Source organism: Rhinoraja longicauda, chromosome 38 (genome assembly GCF_053455715.1).
Source record: "Rhinoraja longicauda isolate Sanriku21f chromosome 38, sRhiLon1.1, whole genome shotgun sequence".
Classification (NCBI taxonomy): Eukaryota; Metazoa; Chordata; class Chondrichthyes; order Rajiformes; family Arhynchobatidae; genus Rhinoraja; species Rhinoraja longicauda.
Window position 1 is genome coordinate 17,619,265 of NC_135990.1, and position 24,578 is coordinate 17,643,842.

General features: G+C 44.0%; 1 protein-coding gene across 1 annotated transcript in view; it reads left to right on the forward strand.

The window, feature by feature from the left end:
• The window catches only part of lactb (lactamase, beta), a 59,997-nt gene that overhangs the window by 17,582 nt on the left and 17,837 nt on the right, over positions 1-24,578 (forward strand). The window contains exon 2 of the mRNA XM_078429934.1: positions 18,405-18,471. Within this exon, the coding sequence (XP_078286060.1) occupies positions 18,405-18,471 (67 nt within the window). The remainder of the gene's footprint in view (positions 1-18,404; positions 18,472-24,578) is intronic.

The following is a 24,578-nucleotide window of genomic DNA, read 5'->3' on the forward strand; positions in this document are numbered from 1 at the left end:
GTTGAATCCATCTTGCAATCTCACTATTAATACCCAACGATTTAACCTTCTTAATCAACCTTCCATGTGGAACCTTGTCAAATGCCTTACTGAAGTCCATATAGACAACATCCACAGCCTTGCCCTTATCAATTTCCCTGGTAACCTCTTCAAAAAATTCAAGAAGATTAGTCAAACATGACCTTCCAGGCACAAATCCATGTTGACTGTTTCTAATCAGGCCTTGTTTATCCAAATAATTATATATATTGTCCCTAAGTATCTTTTCCATTAATTTCCCCACCACAGACGTCAAACTAATAGGTCTATAATTGCTAGGTTTACTTTTAGAACCTTTTTTAAACAAAGGCACAACATGCGCAATGCGCCAATCTTCCGGCACCATCCCCATTTCTAATGACGTTTGAAATATTTCCGTCATAGCCCCTGCTATTTCTGCACTAACTTCCCTCAATGTCCTAGGGAATATCCTATCAGGACCTGGAGACTTATCCACTTTTATATTTTTCAAAAGTGTCCATACCTCCTCTTCTTTAATCCTCCTAATTTCCATCACTACTCTACTTGTTTCGCTTACCTCACATAATTCAATATCCTTCTCCTCGGTAAATACCGAAGAAAAGAAATTGTTTAATATCTCCCCCATTTCTTCCGGCTCACCACATAGCTGTCCACTCTGACTCTCTAATGGACCAATTTTATCCCTCACTATCCTTTTGCTATTGACATATCTGTAGAACCCCTTGGGGTTTACTTTTACATTACTTGCCAAAGCAGCCTCATATCTTTTTTTCGCTTTTCTAATTTCCTTCTTAAGATTCCTTTTACATTCTTTATATTCCTCAAGAACCTCATTTACTCCCTGCCGCTTATATTTATTGTATATCTCCCTCTTTTTCCGAACCAAGTGTCCAATTTCCCTGGAAAACCACGGCTCTTTCAAATTATTATTCTTTCCTTTCCACCGAACAGGGACATAAAGACTCTGTACTCTCAAAATTTCACCTTTAAATATCCTCCATTTCTCTGTTATATCCTTTTCATAAAACAAAAATTTCCATTTCACTCCTTTTAAATCCTTTCTCATCTCCTCAAAATTAGCCTTTCTCCAATCCAAAATCTCAACCCTTGGTCCAGATTTGACCTTCTCCATAATGATATTGAAACTAATGGCATTGTGATCACTAGACCCAAAGTGCTCCTCAACACATACCTCCATCACCTGACCCATCTCATTTCCTAACAGGAGGTCCAACACTGCCCCTTCTCTGGTAGGCACCTCTACGTATTGCTGCAAAAAACTATCCTGCACACATTTTACAAACTCCAAACCATCTAGCCCTTTAACAGAATGTGATTCCCAGTCTATATACGGAAAATTGAAATCACCCACCATTTAGATTCACAGTTCCTCATTTCTGGAGTAAGTCGACTTGAGACTTTATTTTCATGCCAGATTTCGGTTCAGCTGAATTGTACGATGTAAAAATCAGCTGTCCCACCTTTTGGAGTTGGCAAAACTGGTGAACAAGCTGTGCATGATTATATTCAGGGTAAATACTCAAATATGAGATTGTTAGAAATGAAGGGTTGCTCAGCAATTAAATAAAATTGAATGCTGGTGCTAAGAGGGTACCAAACACAGTTTTAGCATGGTTACAAATTGGCAGGTACCATGTTGTGGGCATCACAGTCGTGACTGAAAGGATCAGAGCTGGTAGCTGAACATCCAAGGATTGACAAAGTCAACCCCGTAATAAGACTCAAGGATCTTATGATTAACCATCAGCAATGGGTTTTACTTGCACAAGGGGAGAAGTGTCTCAGTCAAAGGCTGTGATCACAACTCCATTGTTATGTCGGTACAGCAGGACATTTATACACCAAAAAAAAGATAACTGAGGAAGTACAAAGGTGAGGTAGATTGATGTGTTAATTACAGGATCTATACTTTACTCTTACATCACACAAAAGTCGCCACTTCTTGGTTCCGTATGCAACGGAATACAAAAGTAAGGATACTTAATGTTAAAAACTGATGCTAGATTGTAACTTCTCAGTTCTGCATGAAACGGGATACAAAGATAATGACAGTGAATGTGTTGCGAGCAAATACTGGCTGGTGGCTTCTGAATGCCGCATGTGTCAAGGTAAGGACAATGAATAAGTTGACAACTGATAGACACAAAATGCTGGAGTAACTCGGGCAGCATCTCTGGAGAGAAGGAATGGGTGACGTTTCGGGTTGAGACTGATGTCAGGGGAGTGGGTGGGACAAAGATGACAGTAAGACTGGTAGGAGAACTGGGAAGGGGGAGGGGATGGAGAGGGAAAGCAAGGGCTATTTGAAGTTAGAGAAGTCAATGTTCATATCGCTGGAGTGAAAACTACCCAAGCAAAATACAGTGCCCTCCATAATGTTTGGGACAAAGACCCATCATTTATATATTTGCCTCTGTACTCCACAATTTGAGGTTTGTAATAGAAAAAATCACATGTGGTTAAAGTGCACATTGTCAGATTTTAATAAAGGTCATTTTTATACATTTTGGTTTCACCATGTAGAAATTACAACAATGTTTATACATAGGCCCCCATTTCAGGGCACATGTTTGGGACACATGGCTTCACAGGGGTTTGTAATTGCTCAGGTGTGTTTAATTGCCTCCTTAATGTAGGTATACGAGAGCTCTCAGCACCTAGTCTTTCCTCCAGTCTTTCCATCACCTTTGGAAACATTTATTGGTGTTTATCAAATGAGGACCAAAGTTGTGCCAATGAAAGTCAAAGAAGCCCTTATGAGACTGAGAAACAAGAATAAAACTGTCAGAGACATCAGCCAAACCTTAGGCTTCAAGTCAAGTCAAGTTTATTTGTCACATGCACATACACGATGTGCAGTGAAATGAAAGTGGCAATGCCTGCGGATTGTGCACAAAAAAGAATTACAGTTACAGCATATAAATAAAGTTAATAGTTAATACAGAGAAGACAAAATTTAGTCCCTGGAGTTATAAAAGTTAACAGTCCTGATGACCTGTGGGAAGAAACTCCGTCTCATCCTCTCCGTTTTCACAGCGTGACAGCGGAGGCGTTTGCCTGACTAGCATCTGGAACAGTCCGTTGCTGGGGTGGCAGGGGTCCCTCATAATCTTGCTTGCTCTGGATCTGCACCTCCTGATGTATAGGTCCTGCAGGGGGGCGAGTGTAGTTCCCATGGTGTGTTCTGCCGAATGCACTACTCTCTGCAGGGCCATCCTGTCCTGGGCAGAGCTGTTCCCAAACCAGACTGGTACCATTAACTATCAGAGGGGACTGTGTGGAGAGGGTGGCGGATTTCCGCTTCCTGGGAATCCATATTGAGGAGGACCTGACGTGGAGCGTGAACACCTCTGCGCTGCTGAAAAAGGTCCAGCAGAGACTGCACTTCCTGAGGGTGCTCAGGAAGAATAACATCACTCAGAGACTGCTGTTGTCCTTTTATCGGTGCTACATTGAGAGCATCCTAACATACTGTGTATGCGTATGGTACACCAGCTGCACAGCGGCTCAGAGGAAAGCGCTCCAGAGGGCCATTGACAACGCCCAGAGGATTGTCGGCTGCCCTCTACTTACCTTGGAGGACTTACACAGTTCCCGCTGCATCAAAAAATCCCAGAGTATTATAAAGGACATTTCCCACCCCGGACACTCCCTGTTTGAACTGTTACCGTCAGGCAGACGGTACAGATCTACAAGGACAAGGACAAACAGACTTAAAAATAGTTTTTACCCCACTGCTATAAAGGCACTAAATGTAGCCGCCAAGGAACGCAGGGGCGATACATAATAAGAGACTGTGAAATCGACAGAAGGATGTAGGGTTGGGTGTTTATGCGTGCTATTTTCATGATATTTATTTTAGTTATTTATCTTTTTTAAAATATTTTACCTTGTATGTATCGTTAGCTTTTAGAAATGTTTGAATGGTGCACTGACTGGCTGACATTTTACAATTTCGTTGTACATGGCTCATGTTACAATGACAATAAAGGAACTATTCTTCTATTCTAATGTTGCCGGACAGGATGCTCTCTATAGCCCCAGAGTAGAAGCAATGAAGGATCCTCAGAGACACTCTGAATTTTCTCAGCTGTCTAAGGTGGTAAAGGCGCTGCTTTGCCTTACCCACCAGTGCGGCAATGTGCGTTGCCCATGTCAGATCCTCTGTGATGCGGACTCCCAAGTATTTAAAACTGCTCACCCTATCCACAGTAGACCCATTTATCTCCAGTGGCGTGTACGTCCTTGGATGTTGAGCCCTTCTGAAGTCCACAATCAGCTCCTTCGTTTTAGTGGCATTCAAGAGGAGGCTATTGTCCTGACACCAGAGTGCCAGATCAGCCACCTCCTCCCGGTAGGCCTTCTCATCATTGTTGGAGATCCGGCCCACCACCACAGTGTCATCAGCAAACTTGATGATAGAGTTTGAGCTGAACCTGGCCCCACAGTCATGTGTGTACAGGGAGTACAGTAAGGGGCTAAGGACGCAACCCTGGGGGGAATCCTATGTTCAGGGTGAGGGAGCTAGATGTGTGTTCCCCCATCCTGACCACTTGGGGCCTGGCGGTGAGAAAGTCCAGGACGCAGAGGGGTGCTAAGCCCCAGTTCCAGCAGCTTCTCAACCAGTCTGCTGGGGACTATTGTGTTGAATGCTGAACTAAAGTCAATGAACAGCATCCTCACATAGCTCCCCTGGTTGTCCAGATGAGAGAGAGAGGTGTGCAGAACCTGGGAGACCGCATCATCCGTGGACCTGTTCGGACGCTATGCGAACTGCAGTGGGTCCATGTTGCGAGGAAGGAGGGCGCAGATGTGCTTCTTGCCTCTCAACGCATTTCATGACAACCGAGGTGAGGGCCACCGGTCGGTAGTCATTTAAACACACTGGAGAGGCATTCTTTGGCACCGGTACAATGATGGATCTTTTGAAGCATGCAGGGACCACGGACTTGGCCAAGGAGAGGTTGAATATTGTGGTGAGCACTGGAGCAAGCTGAGTAGCACAAGACTTTAGCACTCGCCCAGATATACCATCTGGGCCTCCAGCTTTCCTCGTGTTCACACGCATCAGAGCCCACCTCACCTCATGCTCGGACACCGAGAATGTGTCATTGTCTTGCTGTAGAATGAACCACTGGCGAATGAGTTTTGAGGCATTTGTTTGAATTTGAGCAAATAAGATGTGTTTATACACTTCAGAATTTATTATGCTACTACCATCAGCAGTTGTATTATCAATGAAGATAAGTGAGGCAGTACCTTCAGCAGCCGTACATGCCCAGGCCATAACACCCGCACCACCATGTTTCACATGGTATGCTTTGGATTTTGGGCAGTTCCTTCTCTCCTCCATACTTTGCCCTTGCCATCACTCTGATATAAGTTAATCTTCATTTCATCTGTCCTCAAGACCTTTTTGCAGAACTGTGGTTGCTCTTTTAAGTACTTCTTGGCAAACTGCAACCTGACCATCCTATTTTTGCGGCTGACCTGTGGTTTGCATCTTGCAGTGTAGGTTCTGTATTTCTGTTCATGAAGTCTTCTGCGGACTGTGATCATTGACAAATCCACACCTGACTCCTGAAGAGAGTTTCTGATCTGTCGGACATGTATTTGGGGATTTTTCTTTATAGATTTTATAGTTTACTAGACCAAGTGGACCCGTTGGGCCCAAACCTCTCCTGCATTGGTGCAGCCCCCTGTCCTCCCCCACTCCCCTCTCTCCTCAATCCCCTCTCCCTCCTTCCCCTCTCCCTCCCTCCTCCCCTCCCCCTGTGAATAATGTGAATAACTTTAAAAATATAACACCAAATATAACACCAATTTCAATAAAACTACTTGCATTATCACTAAAGTGACAATGGTGAGTAAGGTGGGCCTAAAATTGTTGCGCTATCGTGTACCGTTTTGGCTGAAGTTCAGTCACAAACAAGATAACAAACGAGAGTTTTAGCATATAGATAGAGAATTCTGTCATCAGCTGTGGAGGTCTTACTTGGCCTGCCAGTCCCTTTGCGATTAGTAAGCTCACCAGTGCTCTCTTTCTTCTTAATGATGTTCCAAATAGTTGATTTTGGTAATCAAGAAGCACATCTGTGCCCTCCTTCCTCGCAACATGGACCCACTACAGTTCGCATACCGTCCGAACAGGTCCACGGATGATGCGGTCTCCCAGGTTCTGCACACCGCTCTCTCTCATCTGGACAGCCAGGGGGGGTATGTGAGGATGCTGTTCATTGACTTTAGTTCAGCTTTCAACACAATAGTCCCCAGCAGACTGGCTGAGAAGCTGCTGGAACTGGAGCTTAGCACCCCTCTGTGTGACTGGGTCCTGGACTTTCTCACCGCCAGGCCCCAAGTGGTCAGGATGGGGGAACACACATCTAGCTCCCTCACCCTGAACATAGGATCCCCCCAGGGTTGCGTCCTTAGCCCCCTACTGTACTCCCTGTACATACATGACTGTGTGGCCAGGTTCAGCTCTAACTCAGGTTCGCTGATGACACTGGTGGTGGGCCGGATTTCCGACAACGATGAGAAGGCTGATCTGGCACTCTGGTGTCAGAACAATAACCTCCTCTTGAATGTCACAAAAACACCATGGGAACTACACTCGTCCCCCTGCAGGACCTATACATCAGGAGGTGCAGATCCAGAGCAAGCAAGATCATGAGGGACCCCTGCCACCCCAGTAACGGACTGTTCCAGATGCTACGATCAGGAAAATGCCTCCGCTGTCACGCTGTGAAAACGGAGAGGAGGAGACGGAGTTTCTTCCCACAGGCCATCAGGACTGGCAACTTTTATATCTCCAGAGACTAAATTTTTGTCTACACTATAGTAACTTATTAACTTTATTTATATGCTGTAACTGTAATTCTTTTTTGTGCAAAATCCGCAGGCATTGCCACTTTCATTTGACTGCACATCGTGTATGTGTATGTGACAAATAAACTTGACTTGATCCCAAACATACTGCTAAAGCAACAAAGGAGTTTTTCAAAGCTAAAAAATGGTCTGATCTGAACCCAATTGAGCAGGCCTTTTATATGCTGAAGAGAAAACTGAAGGGGACTAGCCCCCAAAACAAGCATAAGCTAAAGATGGCTGCAATACAGGCCTGGCAGAGCATCACCAGAGAAGACACCCAGCAACTGGTGATGTCCATGAATCGCAGACTTCAAGCAGTCATTGCATGCAAAGGATATGCACCAAAATACGAAACATGACTACTTTCATTTACATGACATTGCTGTGTTCCAAACATTATGGTGTCCTGAAATGGGAGGACTATGTATAAACACTGCCTTAATTTGACATGGTGAAACCAAAATGTATCAAAATGGCCTTTAATAAAATCTGACAATGTGCACTTTAATCACATGTGATTTTTTTCTATTACAAATCTCAAATTGTGGAGTACAAAGGCAAATAAATAAATGATGGGCCTTTGTCCCAAACATTATGGAGGGCACTTTATGAGGTGCTGTTCCTCCAATTTGCGCTGGGCCTCACTCTGACAATGCAGGAGGCCCAGGTCAGATTGGGAATGGGAAGGGGAGCTGAGCAACCAGGAGGTCAGGTAGGTTAAGGCGCACTGAGCAGATGTGTTCAGCGAAATGATCGCTGAGCCTGCGCTTGGTCTCGCCGATGTTGACAACTAATACCAGCTGGCATCCTCTGAACTTTGCATGCAGCGGAATTTAAAGGTAGTGACAACGAATGTGTTAATCGCAAGTCTGTGTGTATTGGAGGTATAATGGTAATAACTGTTAAATAGCAAGTACTAGCTGGCGCCTTCTGAACTCTGCATGGAGTTCAAAGGCAGGGAAAATGAATGTTAAATAACAGATACTAACTAGCGGTTTGAATTAATGTTTTAATGAAGTGTACACCTTCACCAGCTTTTGGGACTTCTACAGGATACACATTTTATCAAAAAGTCGGGGGGGGGGGGCTGGTCGCTTGTTGATAAGGTATGTAATTCAACCCTTAGCAAGAAATGACATAGGATCAGACGATGTAAAATTCTTGTGGGTACAGTTAAGACACTGCAAGGGTGAAAAGATCCTGATGGGTTATATACAGGCCTCCAGACAGTAGCAGGGCACAAATTAAATCATGAGATAGAAAAGGCATGTGAGAAAGCATGTGAGATGGTCACGAGGTATTCCAACATGCAGATACACTGGGAAAATCAGGATAGTACTGGACCTCAAGAGAAGGAATTTGTAGAATGCCTACAAGATAGCTTCTTAGAGCAGTACATGGTCGAGCCCTCTGAACAATGTGTAGTGAAGCAGATTTGATGAGGGAACTTAAAGTGGAGGAATCCAAAGGAGGCAGTGATCATAATATGATAGAATTGAACCTGCAGTTTGGGAGGGTTAGAAAATTGTTTTAGGCTGGAGGAAATGTAAGCTCATTGAAGATTTAAATGTCAAAGTAGCTGAACAGAAGCAACACGGGGGTAAAAACTTTGTGTAAATGAAGCTAGAGGATTGGGAAGCTTTTGAAAACCAATAGAAGGCAGCTAAAAATGCAATAGTGGAAAAAAGATGAAATATGAAGGTAAGCTATCCACTAATATAAAAGAGTATACCAAAGGTTTTTTCAGATATATAAAAAGAGTGGCAAGTGTGGACATTAGACGGCTGGGAAATGATGCTGGAGATGTAAAATTGTCCCTTATGTGTAGGATAACGCTAATGTACGGGGATCGCTGGTCGGCACGGATTCAGTGGGCCAAATGGCCTGTTTCCATGCTGTATCTCAAAATTAAACTAAACTAGATAGTAATTGGGAACAAAGAAATGGCGGATGAACTGAATAAGTTTTTGCTTGAGTCTTCAACCCTTCACAGTGGAATCCAGCTATCCTTTGCTCAGCTTTGTTCCCCTCCATACCTCTCTTTTCCTTTTTTCTCCCTCCTCCTCCATCAATCTGAAAAAGGTGCCCAACCCAAAATGCCATCTGTCCATTCCCTCCGTAGATGCTGCCTGTCCTGCTGTGTTCACCCAACCTTTGTTTATTGCTTCAGATTCCAGCATCTGCAGTTTTTCACGTTTTAATTCAAAGATCAATAACATATAACATATAACATATAACAACTACAGCATGGAAACAGGCCTGTCCGGCCCTACCAGTCCACGCCGACCATTCTCCCTGACCTAGTCTCATCTACCTGCACTCAGACCATAACCCTCCAATCCCCTCCTATCCATATACCTATCCAATTTACTCTTAAATAATAAAATCGAGCCAGCCTCCACCACTTCCACCGGAAGCCCATTCCATACAGCCACAACCCTCTGAGTAAAGAAGTTCCCCCTCATGTTACCCCTAAACCTTTGTCCCTCAATTCTGAAGCTATGTCCCCTTGTTGGAATCTTCCCCACTCTCAAAGGGAAAAGCCTACCCACGTCAACTCTGTCCGTCCCTCTCAAAATTTTAAAAACCTCTATCAAGTCCCCCCTCAACCTTCTACGCTCCAAAGAATAAAGACCCAACCTGTTCAACCTCTCTCTGTAGCCTAAGTGCTGAAACCCAGGCAACATTCTAGTAAATCTCCTCTGTACCCTCTCCATTTTGTCGACATCCTTCCTATAATTTGGCGACCAGAACTGCACACCATACTCCAGATTTGGCCTCACCAATGCCCTGTACAATTTCAACATTACATCCCAACTTCTATACTCGATGCTCTGATTTATAAAGGCAAGCATACCAAACGCCTTCTTCACCACCCTATCCACATGAGATTCCACCTTCAGGGAACAATGCACAGTTATTCCCAGATCCCTCTGTTCCACTGCATTCCTCAATTCCCTACCATTTACCCTGTACGTCCTATTTTGATTTGTCCTACCAAAATGCAGCACCTCACACTTATCAGCATTAAACTCCATCTGCCATCTTTCAGCCCACCCTTCCAAAAGGCCCAAGTCTCTCTGTAGACTTTGAAAATCTACCTCACTATCAACTACTCCACCTATCTTAGTATCATCTGCATATTTACTAATCCAATTTGCCACACCATCATCCAGATCATTAATGTAAATGACAAACAACAGTGGACCCAACACAGATCCTTGGGGCACTCCACTAGACACTGGCCTCCAACCTGACATACAATTGTCAACCGTTACCCTCTGGTATCTCCCATTCAGCCATTGTTGAATCCATCTTGCAACCTCACTATTAATACCCAACGATTTAACCTTCTTAATCAACCTTCCATGTGGAACCTTGTCAAATGCCTTACTGAAGTCCATATAGACAACATCCACAGCCTTGCCCTTATCAATTTCCCTGGTAACCTCTTCAAAAAATTCAAGAAGATTAGTCAAACATGACCTTCCAGGCACAAATCCATGTTGACTGTTTCTAATCAGGCCTTGATTATCCAAATAATTATATATATTGTCCCTAAGTATCTTTTCCATTAATTTTCCCACCACAGACGTCAAACTAATAGGTCTATAATTGCTAGGTTTACTTTTAGAACCTTTTTTAAACAAAGGCACAACATGCGCAATGCGCCAATCTTCCGGCACCATCCCTGTTTCTAATGACGTTTGAAATATTTCCGTCATAGCCCCTGCTATTTCTGCACTAACTTCCCTCAATGTCCTAGGGAATATCCTATCAGGACCTGGAGACTTATCCACTTTTATATTCTTCAAAAGTGTCCGTACCTCCTCTTCTTTAATCCTCCTAATTTCCATCACTACTCTACTTGTTTCGCTTACCTCACATAATTCAATATCCTTCTCCTCGGTAAATACCGAAGAAAAGAAATTGTTTAATATCTCCCCCATTTCTTCCGGCTCAGCACATAGCTGTCCACTCTGACTCTCTAATGGACCAATTTTATCCCTCACTATCCTTTTGCTATTGACATATCTGTAGAACCCCTTGGGGTTTACTTTTACATTACTTGCCAAAGCAGCCTCATATCTTTTTTTCGCTTTTCTAATTTCCTTTTTAAGATTCCTTTTACATTCTTTATATTCCTCAAGAACCTCATTTACTCCCTGCCGCTTATATTTATTGTATATCTCCCTCTTTTTCCGAACCAAGTGTCCAATTTCCCTGGAAAACCATGGCTCTTTCAAATTATTATTCTTTCCTTTCCACCGAACAGGGACATAAAGACTCTGTACTCTCAAAATTTCACCTTTAAATATCCTCCATTTCTCTATTATATCCTTTTCATAAAACAACAATTTCCATTTCACTCCTTTTAAATCCTTTCTCATCTCCTTAAAATTAGCCTTTCTCCAATCCAAAATCTCAACCCTTGGTCCAGATTTGACCTTCTCCATAATGATATTGAAACTAATGGCATTATGATCACTAGACCCAAAGTGCTCCTCAACACATACCTCCGTCACCTGACCCATCTCATTTCCTAACAGGAGGTCCAACACTGCCCCTTCTCTGGTAGGCACCTCTACGTATTGCTGCAAAAAACTATCCTGCACACATTTTACAAACTCCAAACCATCCAGCCCTTTAACAGAATGTGATTCCCAGTCTATATACGGAAAATTGAAATCACCCACAATCACCACTCTGTGCTTACTACTAATATCTGCTATCTCCTTACATATTTGCTCTTCCAATTCTCGTTCCCTATTTGGCGGTCTATAATACACCCCTATAAGTGTTGCTAAACCTTTCTCATTTCTGAGTTCCACCCAAACAGCCTCCTTAATCGAGCCTTCTAGTCTGTCCTGCCAAAGCACTGCTGTGATATCCTCCCTGACAAGCAATGCAACACCCCCACCTCTTGCCCCTCCGATTCTATCACATCTGAAACAATGAAATCCTGGAATATTTAATTGCCAATCGCAACCCTCCTGCAACCATGTTTCACTGATCGCCACAACATCATACTTCCAGATGTCAATCCAGGCTCTAAGCTCATCCACCTTTCTTACAATGCTCCTAGCATTAAAATATACACATTTAAGGGACCCATCATTTCTTAATCTCAGTTTATTTCTTTTCCCTACTTTCTCTCCTACATATTGGGTCTGAGTGTTTCCCTTTTCTGCCTCCTGCCTCACACACTGCCTATTAGCTATCTGTGTTTGAGTCCCTCCCCCCAACCGTACTAGTTTAAAGTCTCCGCAGTTATTTTAGCAAATCTCCCCGCCAGGATATTGGTTCCCCTCGGGTTCAGATGCAACCCGTCCTTTTTGTACAGGTCATACTTCCCCCAGAAGAGGTCCCAATGATCCAGAAACTTGAAACCCTGCTCCCTGCACCAGTTCCTCAGCCACGTATTTATCCTCCACCTCACTCCATTCCTATTCTCACTATCGCGTGGCACAGGCAGTAAGCCTGAGATTATTACTTTGGAAGTCCTTTTTTTTAACTCTCTTCCTAGCCCCCTGAATTCTCCTTTCAGGACCTCTTCCCTTATCCTACCTATATTGTTGGTACCTATATGTACCACGACCTCTGGCTCCTCTCCCTCCCCTTTCAGGATATCCTGGACACGCTCAGACACATCCCGGACACCGGCACCAGGGAGGCAAACCACCATCCGGGTCTCCCGACTGCGTCCACAGAAACGCCTATCTGACCCCCTCACTATAGAGTCCCCTATTACTACTGCTCTCCTCTTCCTTTCCCTACCCTTCTGAGCAACAGGGCCGGACTCCTTGCCAGAGGCCCGGGCACCGTCGTTGCCCCCAGGTAGGCTGTCCCCCCCAACAGTACTTAAACAGGAGTACTTATTTCCAAGGGGTACAGCCACCGGGGTACTCCCTAGTCCCTGCCTCTGTTCCTTGCCCCCCCCTAACAGTGACCCACTTGACCACCTCCCTGTAACTCCTATCTATAACCTCCTCACTCTCCCTGATCAGACGGAGGTCATCAATCTGCCGCTCCAGGTTCCTAATACGGTCCCTTAGGAGCCCCATCTCGTCACACTTGGCGCAGATGTGGATGTCTGGAAGACTATCAGACTCCCAGATTCCCCACATCTGACACCCAGAACAAAAAACTGCCCTGGCAGTCATACTCTCCAATAGATTTTAGACAAACAACCAAAGGCGTTAAGTGAAAATTAAGGTACTAACTGAATGGTAGAACAAGCTCAATGACTTGAATGGCTGACTTGAGAAGGTTCATTCGGCCTTGGTTAAATATATCATTCCCCCATACAATAGCTCAGAACTGCAGTAATCTCACAGTTCTAGACTGAGTTATCTGCAGAGATAGTCCTCATCAGTCAAGAATAGGCTTTAATCTCTGACCTGCTTGGTTTGGGGCAAACCTGGCATCATGACATCTTGATGACAGCCGGTTCATGTCCCTTCTGGGAGTAGGTTGGCTAGTGCTACTGGATAGGGTGATTGGTGGTTGGCGTGGACCCAGTGGGCCGAAGGGCCTGTTTCCACATTGTATCTCTAAAGTCTGAAGTCTAGAGTGTAGATGGAGTCAATGGAAGGGAAGTTGGTTTGCATGATGGTCTGGGCTATGTCCACAATTCCCTGCAATTTCTTACGGACTTGGAACTGTGCATAAATCATGCTGTAATGTATTCTGATAAAATGCTTTCTATGGCGCATCTGCCAAAGCAGAGGGACCTTGGAGTACAGGTACACAAGTCCTTGAAGGCAGCAGGACAGGTGGACAGGGTGGTTGAAAAGGCATATGGGTTACTGGCCTTCATTAGCCGGGGCTTCGAATATAAAAGTAGGGGGGTAATGATGGAATTGTACAGAACACTGGTGAGGCCACAGCTGGAGTATTGTGTACAGTTCTGGTCACCACATTATAGAAAGGATGTGATAGCTTTGGAGAGGGTGCAGCGGAGATTCACCAGGATGCTGCCAGGGATGAAGGGCCTCGGCTATGAGGAGGGACTGGGCAGACTGGGGTTGTTTTCCCTGGAGCAGAGAAGGCTGAGAGGGGACATGATCGAGGTGTACAAGATCATGAGGGGCATAGATAAGGTAGATGGCGGGGAACTTCTTCCACTGGTGGAAGGTTCAACAACGAGGGGACATAGATACAGGGTAAGGGGAGGGAGGTTTCGGGGGGATGTGAGAAAGAACTTTTTCACCCGGAGGGTGGTTGGAGTCTGGAACTCACTGCCTGGGGTGGTGGTGGAGGCGGGAACACCACGTTTAAGAAGCATTTGGATAGGCACTTGAAATGCTACAACATTCAGGGCTACGGTCCAAATGCGGGAAAATGGGATTAAAATTAGACTGTGTTTGGTAACGGGCCGCACGGACACGATGGGCCGAAGGGCCTCTTTCTGTGCTGTAGGACTCTATGACTCTTTATGACTCTATGAGAAGTTGGTGAGGGTTGTTGGGGACATGCAGAATTTCCTAAGCTTTCTACAGCGCTTGCAGCGCCGGAGATACGGGTTCGATCTCGACTACGGGTGCTGTCCATATGGAGTTTGTACCTTCTCCCCGTGACCTGCGTGGGATTCCTCCGAGATCTTTGGTTTCCTCCCACACTCCAAAGACGTACAGGTTTGTAGGTTAATTGGCTTGGTAAATGTAAAAATTGTCCCTAGTGGGTGTAGGATAGTGTTAATGTGCGGAGATCGCTGGTCGGCGCAGATCTGGTGGGCCGAAGGGCCTGTTTCCACGCTGTCTAAACTAAACTAAACTAAAACAGTGTGGTGTTCTTTCTTGTCCAACACTTTGATATGGCTGGTCCAGGACAAGTTGCTGGTGATATTTATTCCTAAGAACTTGAAGCTTTCAACCACCTCTACTTCGGCAGTGTATACCACTTCACTTCATGAGGTCGATCACAATCTCCTTTGTCCTGCTGACATTGAGGGAGAGGTTGTGGTCATGGCACCAGGTTTCGAGGTTCTCAAGCTCTTTCCTGTACTCTGCCTTGTCATTATTTGATATCTGACCCACTATGGTGGTGTCATTGCAAATTTGAAAATTGAGTTGAATTAGTCTTTGGCTGCACAGTCACGAGAGTCGAAGAAGTATAGGAGGTAGCTGTGAACATTTGCTTGTGGAGCACCAGTTTTGAGGATTGTCGTATGGAATGATTTGTCACATATCCTCACTGATTGTGGTCTGTTGGTCAGGAAGTTGAGGATTGAGTTGCAGAGATGAGTTCCACGAGTTGGGGAGATAGGTTGGATGGGATAGTGGTATTGAAAACAGAGGTGTCGTCGTAAATAGGGGGCCTTCTTATACAGGGATGAGTGGAGTGCCAGGGAGATGGCATTGGCCATGGACCTGTTGTGGCGGTAGGCAAACTGCAGTGAATCAAAGTTGCCTGATAGGCTGGATTCAATGTGTTCCCTAACCAGCCTCTCAATGCACTTCATGATGGTGAATGTCAATTCCATTGGACAGTAGTCATTAAGGCATGATACCTTGCTTTTCTTCAACACCAGGATATGGTGGTCTTCTTGAAGCAGATAGGTACCTCAGTATGGAGTAAGGAGAGATTAAAGATGTCCGTGAACACTCTCGCTAGTTGGTCCTAAGGAAGTGGCCAGGGACTCCGTCCAGGACAGTTGCCTTCCATAGATAAAACATAATAGAAAATAAGTGCAGGAGAAGGCCATTTGGCCCTTCGAGCCAGTGTCATTGTGATCATGGCTGATCATCCACAATCAGTAACCTGTGCCTGCCTTCTCCCCATATCCCTTGATTTCGCTAGCCCCAAGAGCTCTATCTAACTCTCTCTTAAATTCATCCAGTGAATTGGCCTCCACTGCCTTCTGTGGCAGAGAATTCCACAAATTCACAACTCTCTGGGTGAAAAAGTTTCTTCTCACCTCAGTTTTCAATGGCCTCCCCTTTATTCTTAGACTGTGGCCCCTAGTTCTGGACTCACCCAACATTGGGAACATTTTTCTTGCATCTAGATTGTCCAGTCATTTTCTAATTTTATATGTTTCTATAGATCCCCTCTCATCCTTCTAAATACAAGCGAATACAAGCCCAGTCTTTCCAACCTTTCCTCACATGACAGTCCCGCCATCCCGTGGATTAACCTCGTGAACCTACACTGCACTGGGTCAATAGCAAGGATGTCCTTCCTCAAATTAGGAGACCAAAACTGCACACAATACTCCAGATGTAGTCTCACCAGGGTCCTATACAGCTGCAGAAGGACCTCTTTACTCCTATACTCAAATCCTCTTGTTGTGAAGGCCAACATGCCATTAGCCTTCTTCACTTCCTGCTGTACCTGCATGTTTACTTTCAGTGACTGGTGTACAAGGACACCCAGGTCTCATTGCACTTCCCTTTTACTTAATCTGACACCATTTGAGATAATAATCTGCCTCCTTGTTTTTGCCGCCAAAGTGGATAACCTCACATTTATCTACATTATACTGCATCTGCCCATTCCCTCAACCTGTCCAACTCACCCTGCAACCTCCTAACATCTTCTTGGCAGTTCACACTGCCACCCAGCTTTGTGTCATCTGCAAATTTGCTTGTGTTACTTTTAATTCCATTATCCAAATCATTAATATATATTGTAAATAGTTGCGGCCACAGCACCGAGCCTTGCGGCACTCCACTCGCCACTGCCTGCCATTCTGAAAAGGACCCATTTATTCATACACGTTGCTTCCTGTCTGCCAACCAATTCTCTATCCATGTCAATACTGTACCCCCAATACCATATGTTCTAATTTTGCCCATTAATCTGTGTGGGACCATATCAAAGGTTTTCTGAAAGTCCGGATACACTACATCCATTGGCTCTACTTCATCCATTTTACTTGTCACATCCTCTTCATAAATCCTCTTCATAAATCCATGCTGACTTGGACCAATCCTTTTACTGTTATCCAAATGCGCTGTTATTACTTCTTTAATAATTGACTCCAGCATCTTCCCCATCGCTGATGTCAGGCTAACTGGTCTGTAATTCCCTGTTTTCTCTCTCGCTCCTTTCTTGAAAAGTGGAATAACATTAGCTACCCTCAAATCCACAGGAACTGATCCTGAATCTTTTGAACATTGAAAAATGATCACCAATGCGTCCACGATTTCTAGAGCCACCTCCTTGAGTATCCTGGGATGCAGACCATCAGGCCCTGGAGATTTCTCAGCCTTCAGTCCCATCAGTCTACCCAATACTATTTCTCGCCTAAATGCAAATTTCTTTCAGTTTCTCTGTCTCCCTAGATCCTCCGTCATCTAGTACATCTGGGAGATTGCTTGTGTCTTCCTTAGTGAAGACAGAACCAAAGTACCTATTCAACTCTTCTGCCATTTCCTTGTCTCCATAATAATTTCACCTGTTTCTGCCTTCAAGGGACCTACATTTGTCTTTATTAATCTTTTTATCTTAATATACCTAAAGAATCTTCATTATATTCTTGGCCAGCTTCCCCTCGTACTTCATCTTTTCAGCCCATATTGCCCTTTTTGTTACCAGCTGTTGTCCTTTGAAAGTTACCCAATCATCTGGCTTCCTGCTACTCTTCGCTATGTTATGCATCTTTTCTTTTAGTTTTATTCCATCCCTAACTTCCCTTGTCAGCCACGGTTGCCTCTTGCTCCTCTTAGAATCTTTCTTCCTCTTTTGAATGAAATGATCCTGCATCTTCTGGATTGCGCCCAAAAATTCCTGCCATTGCTGTTCCACCGTCATTCCTGCTGGGATCCTTTTTCAGTCGTCCTTGGCCAGCTCCTCTCTAACGCCATCATAGTCTTCTTTGTTCAGCTGCTCAGGAAGACCAATTTAACTTCTGCAACAGTGACCCTGAGAAAAGGCACACTCGAGTCTGACGTCATCGGATGTTATTCTTTGGCCTTCTGCTCAAAATGATATAGAATGCATTGTTCATCAGGGAGGACTGTACTATCACCAGCGATGCTGCCTGAATTTGCAGCCACTAAAATAATTCAGGTCTTGCCACAGTCTGTGGATGTCCGAATGATTATCCTGGAGTGCCAGGTTTGTCCCGGTATTGTCTCTTGATATTCCTGATAGCTTTGCGAAGATTGTAGCGAGCTTTCTTGTACTGTTGGTGTCAGGAATCTGTTGATGGAAGGAACATCCATTTTTCATATTAATTGATTAAGTACCCAGTAAGAGACGGATAGACTCTGGATTTCTACCCTGTTTCCCACAGCCAAGGTTAAAGATGAGAGAGAAGTTTAAAGGAGAAACTTTTCACCAAAGGTATCTGGACAGATTACTGAATGAGCAAGGTGTGGAGGGATCAATGCAAGCAAGGGATTAGTATGGATAGACATGATGGTCAATATGGACATAGTGGGCCAAAGGGCCTGTTTCTGTGCTGCACAACTCTTACTCTGTGAGTCTGGTGTTTATTGTTTAACTCTTAAAACTTGGCTTTTAATTTATTTTTTGTTCTATAGGATGAAGTGGGAGCCCCTGGGATAGTGGTTGGTGTTGCTGTGGATGGAAAAGAAGTTTGGTCTCAAGGTTTGTATTGTATTCTGATTCATGACAGCTGACATAGTTAACTGTTCAGTGAAACTGCAAAGCAAAAAGAAATAGTACAGCAGAAGAACCCACGATGTCTGGTGAACATGATGCCAAATGAAACTAATCTCTTGCCTGCATTTCCTGCATATTCATGTGCTCATCTTAACGCCAATGTCACATCAGTTTCATCACCCCTGGTGGCATATTCCAGGCACTCTCTGTGTAAATAAACTTGCCCTGCACATCTTCTTTAAACTTTCCCCCTCTCACCTTTAGCTATGGCCTGTAGTATTTGACATTTACCCCCTGGGAGGCAGCTTCTGACTGTCTACCCCATCTATACTCTCATAATTTTATAAACTTCAATCATCATCCTCCATTGCTCCAAGGAAAATGTGTCCAGCCTCTTCTTATAGCTCCTCCTCCCCTTATGACATGGCAGGTCAGGCAGCATCTCTGGAGGACAAGGATCGGTGACGTTTGGGTCTGGACCTTCTTCAGACTGATTGTAGTAGGGGACCTGTAGTAAGGTAGAAGAGAGGTGGGAGTGGGACAAAGTCAGGTAAGTCATAATTGGATACATAAAAGGAAGATTTGATTTGCAGATGGGCAGACAAATGCCAGAGATGAAAAGAAGACAAAGGCTGTGATATCAGTCTGAATCATTTACATCCAAGTCGTTTACTGTCAAAAACAGCAGAAGCCTCAGCAGTAGATACCTGTGGAACATCTCTGGTTACAGACCACAACCAGAATGAATGACACGCTTACTATATCAGCGTACTATAGTACACCAGTCACTGAAAATAAACATGCAGGTTCAGCTGGCAGTGAAGAAAGCTAATGGCATGTTGGCCTTCATAACGAGAGGATTTGAGTATAGGAAGAAAGAGGTCCTTCTGCAGTTGTACATGGCCCTGGCGAGACCATATTTGGAGTATTGTGTGCAGTTTTGGTCTCCTAATTGGAGGAAGGACATCCTTGCTATTGAGGCAGTGCAGCGTATGTTTACAAGGTTAATCCCCGGGATGTCGGGACTGTCATATGAGGAAAGATTGGAAAGACTAGGCTTGTATTCACTGGAATTTAGAAGGATGAGAGGGGATCTTAGAGAAACGTATAAAATTATAAAAGGACTGGACAAACTAGATGCAGGAAAAATGTTCCCAAAGTTGGGGGAGTCCAGAACCAGGGGCCACAGTCTAAGAATAAAGGAGAGGCCAGTTAAAAGAAAAAGCTTTTTCACCCAGAGAGTTGTGAATTTGTAGAATTCTCTGCCACAGAAGGCAGTGGAGGCCAATTCCCTGGATTGTGGATAATCAGCCATGATCACAATGAATAGCTGTTCTGGCTCGAAGGGGCAAATGGCCTCCTGCACTTATTTTCTATGTTTCTATAAGAAACCTTATCAAATGCCTTACTAAAGTCCATGTAGACAACATCCACTGCCCTATCCTCATCTATCATGTGCAGCACTTCCAGTAAAACTGAACAAAACCATACTGAGTCAAGTCCCATTCTCTTCCAAATGGGAGCAAGTTCTATCCCAAAAAATCTTTTCCAATAGCTTCCCTACCACTGATATGAGGCTCAGTGGCCGATAATTGCCTGATTTTTCCCCCCATTTCCCATCATAAACAAAAGAAACACAACACAAAGTCTCATGCCTCTTCCTGATCTGAGAACTGCCCAAACATTATATCCTACATAACCTTCACCTTGGTGAATATAAACACAAACTACATGTTTAATATTTGTCTATATCCCCTGATTCCAAGCATTAATGTCCTCCTTTAGACTTGAGTGGTGCAATCCTCTCACGAATTTCCCTCTTGTTTTTAATGTGATTCTCTTTAATCCAACTCGCCAATGGCATTCCTGGCCCTTCTATCTCCCTGTTTGAGTTCTTTCCTCAAAGGCCCTGCTTCATTTCATTTTCCAACACATTACATTTAGTTCCTTTATCTTTTTGACAAAATCTGCAACCCCTCTCTTCATCCATTGTTCCCTTACCGTTCCATTCTCATCCCTCCTCCTTGCCGCTCCTGAACTCTGATCAGCTGGTTTTTAAACAACTCTCACGTGTCAGATGTGGACTTACTGCCCCTCACAATTTACTCTCCCTAGCTCCTGCATAGTAATGTTGTGAGAGTAAAGAGTAATGGAAAGGCGGAGAGCAGTGTGAAAGTTGCGAAGTCATTGCTGAGGAAGGCTAAGGCTGCCGGAGCTGACCCTTACCTGAGCCTACTAGCTTTTCGCAACACACCAACACCTGGCATGAGTAGCAGTCCAGTTCAAAGATTGATGAACAGACGTACCAGGACCATTCTACCAGGACTACTCAGAGGCTGCTCAAACCTGAAATTCCAAAAAAAGTAAGAGATGAGTTGAGAGACAAGCAGACTACTACAACAGAGGATCTCAAGATCTGATTCCCCTGAAAGCTGGCGATCCAGTTCGAGTGAAGCCGACCGATGATCGACATCAGTCCTGGAGGAAGGCTGTGGTTGTAGGCCGTGTTGCGCAACCCAGATCTTATGAAGTCAGAACCGAGGACGGCGTCATCTATCATCGGAATCGGCGCCATCTGAGGAAGACCAACGAGCCATTTCATCGCGTTGGTGTTGACCTAGATGACCTGGTGACGTTGCCTGAACCGGAGCGAGAAAATCGACCTATGAGCCGACCACCGGTCCCCAGGGAGCATCAAACCGCGACAACAAGATCTGGTAGATGCGTTCGAAAACCACGCTATCTGCAGGATTATGTGCCCAAATAAGGATAGGGCCTGTACATGTAGTTGAATATAGATGTAAAGGCTATTAGGTTATGTTTAAAAAGTTAATGTTATATTTTCGGTTATAGTTTGATATGCATTGTTTTATGTAATGGCTAATAAAACTAAATAAATAAACAAACAAATTAATAAATAAAAAGGGAAAGGGAATGAGGAACCAGACATGTGTTGTTCAAAGTTTAGATAATTCCGAGCACTGAACTGTTGCAGATCCCAGGGAGGAAAATTTGGAAGCTACTGGATTGTCAAAGGTATGTTGGAAAATGGACTGTTGGAGACATGTTGGACTCAGTGAAATAAGATGCCATGGAAGAATTTAATTTATGGCTATACATGTAAAGTTCCTGTACATATCTGTTTTGTAAATAAAGGGGGATGTTATGGGAATAGCGCACCCGGTGGTGCAGTACCGGGGATATATTACCCATGAGGCTGTAGCCAAGCGGATCCTGAATTAAAATGGCTGAACCCAAGACTCGAGTGTAAAGCCTCTGTTAATTAGTTGTGTAGCTGTAATGTAGCAGGTTACAGAAAGGAAACACACTAACAAAACACCATCTATACGAGCCCCATTTACCAGCATTTGGCCCATATCCCTGTGAACCTTTCCTATCAATGTACCTGTCCAAGTGTTTTTTTTTAATGCTGCCTCAACTATCTCCTCTGGTAGCTCTTTCCATATACTCACCACCCTTTGAGTCAAAAAATGTTGTCACTCGAGTTCCTACTAAATCGTGCTCCTCTCACCTTAAACCTGTCCTCTGGTTCTTGATTACTCTGCCCTGGATAAAAGACTACGTACATTCACCCTATCTATTCCCCTCATGACTTTATGCACCCTTATAAATTATCTTTTAATTTAAAACTGAGGTGAGAAAAAACTTTTTCACCCAGAGAGTTGTGAATTTGTGGAATTCTTTGCCTCAGAGGGCAGTGGAAGCCAAATCACTGGCTGGATTTAAGAGAGAGTTAGATAGAGCTCAAGGGGCTAGTTGAATCAAAGGATATGGGGAGAAGGCAGGCACGGGTTATTGATTGGGGATGATCAGCCATGAATGATCACAATGAATGGCGGTGCTGGCTTGAAGGGCCGATTGGCCTCCTCCTGCACATATTTTCTATGTTTCTATCTTTCAGCCTCCTGCACACCAACCTCTCCCAAAAGCTCAGGCCTTTGAGTCTTGGCAACATCCTCGTAAATCTTCACTGTATTTTTTCCAGCTTAACGACATCATTCCTATACCAGGATGACCAAACCTGAACACAATACTTCAAATGTGGCCTCACCATCTTGTTCAACTATCTTAAAAATGACAGGATTCATCTTGTATTTTGAAAATTAAGAGGTACATGATTCAAACATCATTATGCTCTGTAGTTCAGTCCATTATTAGAATTCTTTAATTGAAAATAAGACAGTATAAATACAATGCTAATTTATTCTGGCATAGAAGGAGACCATGCTAATTTTCAGCAGAACAATCCCGTTATCCCATTACTTATTTCCCTGTGATTGAACCAGTCATTGAAAGTAAGCATGCAGGTGCAGCAGGCAGTGAAGAAAGCGAATGGTATGTTGGCATTCATAGCGAGGGGATTTGAGTATAGGAGCAGGGAGGTTCTGCTGCAGTTGTACAAGGCATTGGTGAGTCCACACCTGGAGTATTGCATACAATTTTGGTCTCCTAATCTGAGGAAAGACATTCTTGCCATAGAGGGAGTACAGAGAAGGTTCACCAGATTGATTCCTGGGATGGCAGGACTTTCATATGAAGAAAGACTGGATAGACTCGGCTTGTACTCGCTGGAATTTAGAAGATTGAGGGGGGATCTTATAGAAACTTACAAAATTCTTAAGGGGTTGGACAGGCTAGATGCAGGAAGATTGTTCCCGATGTTGGGGAAGTCCAGAACAAGGGGTCACACTTTAAGGATAAGGGGGGAGTCTTTTAGGACCGAGATGAGAAAGTATTTTTTCACACAGAGAGTGGTGAATCTGTGGAATTCTCTGCCACAGAAGGTAGTTGAGGCCAGTTCATTGGCTATATTTAAGAGGGAGTTAAATGTGACCCTTGTGGCTAAAGGGATCAGGGGGTATGGAGAGAAGGCAGGTACAGGATACTGAGTTGGATGATCAGCCATGATCATATTGAATGGCGGAGCAGGCTCGAAGGGCCGAATGGCCTACTCCTGCACCTATTTTCTATGTGATGCTGCAATCTAACATTAAATGGTCATCCATTCCCCCATTGTCCATTTTGCCATTTTCTTTAAAAGGTCTTGTTAATAGCTTCATCAGTACATCTTTGCGATGTGTGAGGAAACTAGAGTACCCAGTGGAAACCTATCCCTTCCTGGAGAGAATGCATAAACTCCACACATATAGCACCAGGAGTAACGATTGAACCTGTGTCTCCTGTCTCTGCCCCATAATTTTTCATGTGTTGCATCTCAGCGCCTTTGAAATAAAGAAAATGTAACCTCCACAAAGAGCAATGTAGTAAAAGAATAAGTAATCTGTTTGTACTTGTATTGAACAGATACCTATTAGAATCTGAGGGGCATCTTTTACACACACAGAGTGGTGGGTATAAGGAACGAGGAGCCGGATGAGGTAGTTGAGGCAGGTACTAACTTGAACAAAATTTAATTTATTCACAAAATGCTGGAGTAACTCAGCAGGTCAGGCAGCATCTCGGGAGAGAAGGAATGGGTGACGTTTCGGGTCGAGACCCTTCTTCAGACACTTCTTCACCAGCATCTGCAGTTATTTTCTTATACTTCTTGAACAAAATTTAAAATACATTTGGACATATGCATGGATAGGAAAGGTTTAAAGGGATGTGACCAAAAGCACAAATGGGAATAATGTGGACAGGGCATCTTGGATGCATGGGCAAGTTGGGATGCTGAGGGTTTTAGGGAGATGTTGGACAGACTTGGATTGTTTTCCCTGAAAAGCCAGAGATTATGGGGCCTGATAGAAGTATATAAAATTATGAGAGGTATAGACAGGATAGACAGTCAGAACCTTTTTTCCAAGATGGAAAAAAATAAATATTAGAGGGAATAGCTCCAAGGTGAGAGGGGAAAAGTTTAAAGGAGATGTGCAGAGTAAATTTGTCACACATGGGGTGGTGAGTGCATGGAACGTGCTGCTGGGGGTTGTGCTTGAGGAAGATACGATAGTGGCATTTAAGTGACCTTTGGTTAGACACATGGGTGTGCAAGGAATGGGGGGATATGGATTATGTACAGACAGATCAGAGTTGGCATCATAATCAGCACAGATATTGTGGACCAAAGG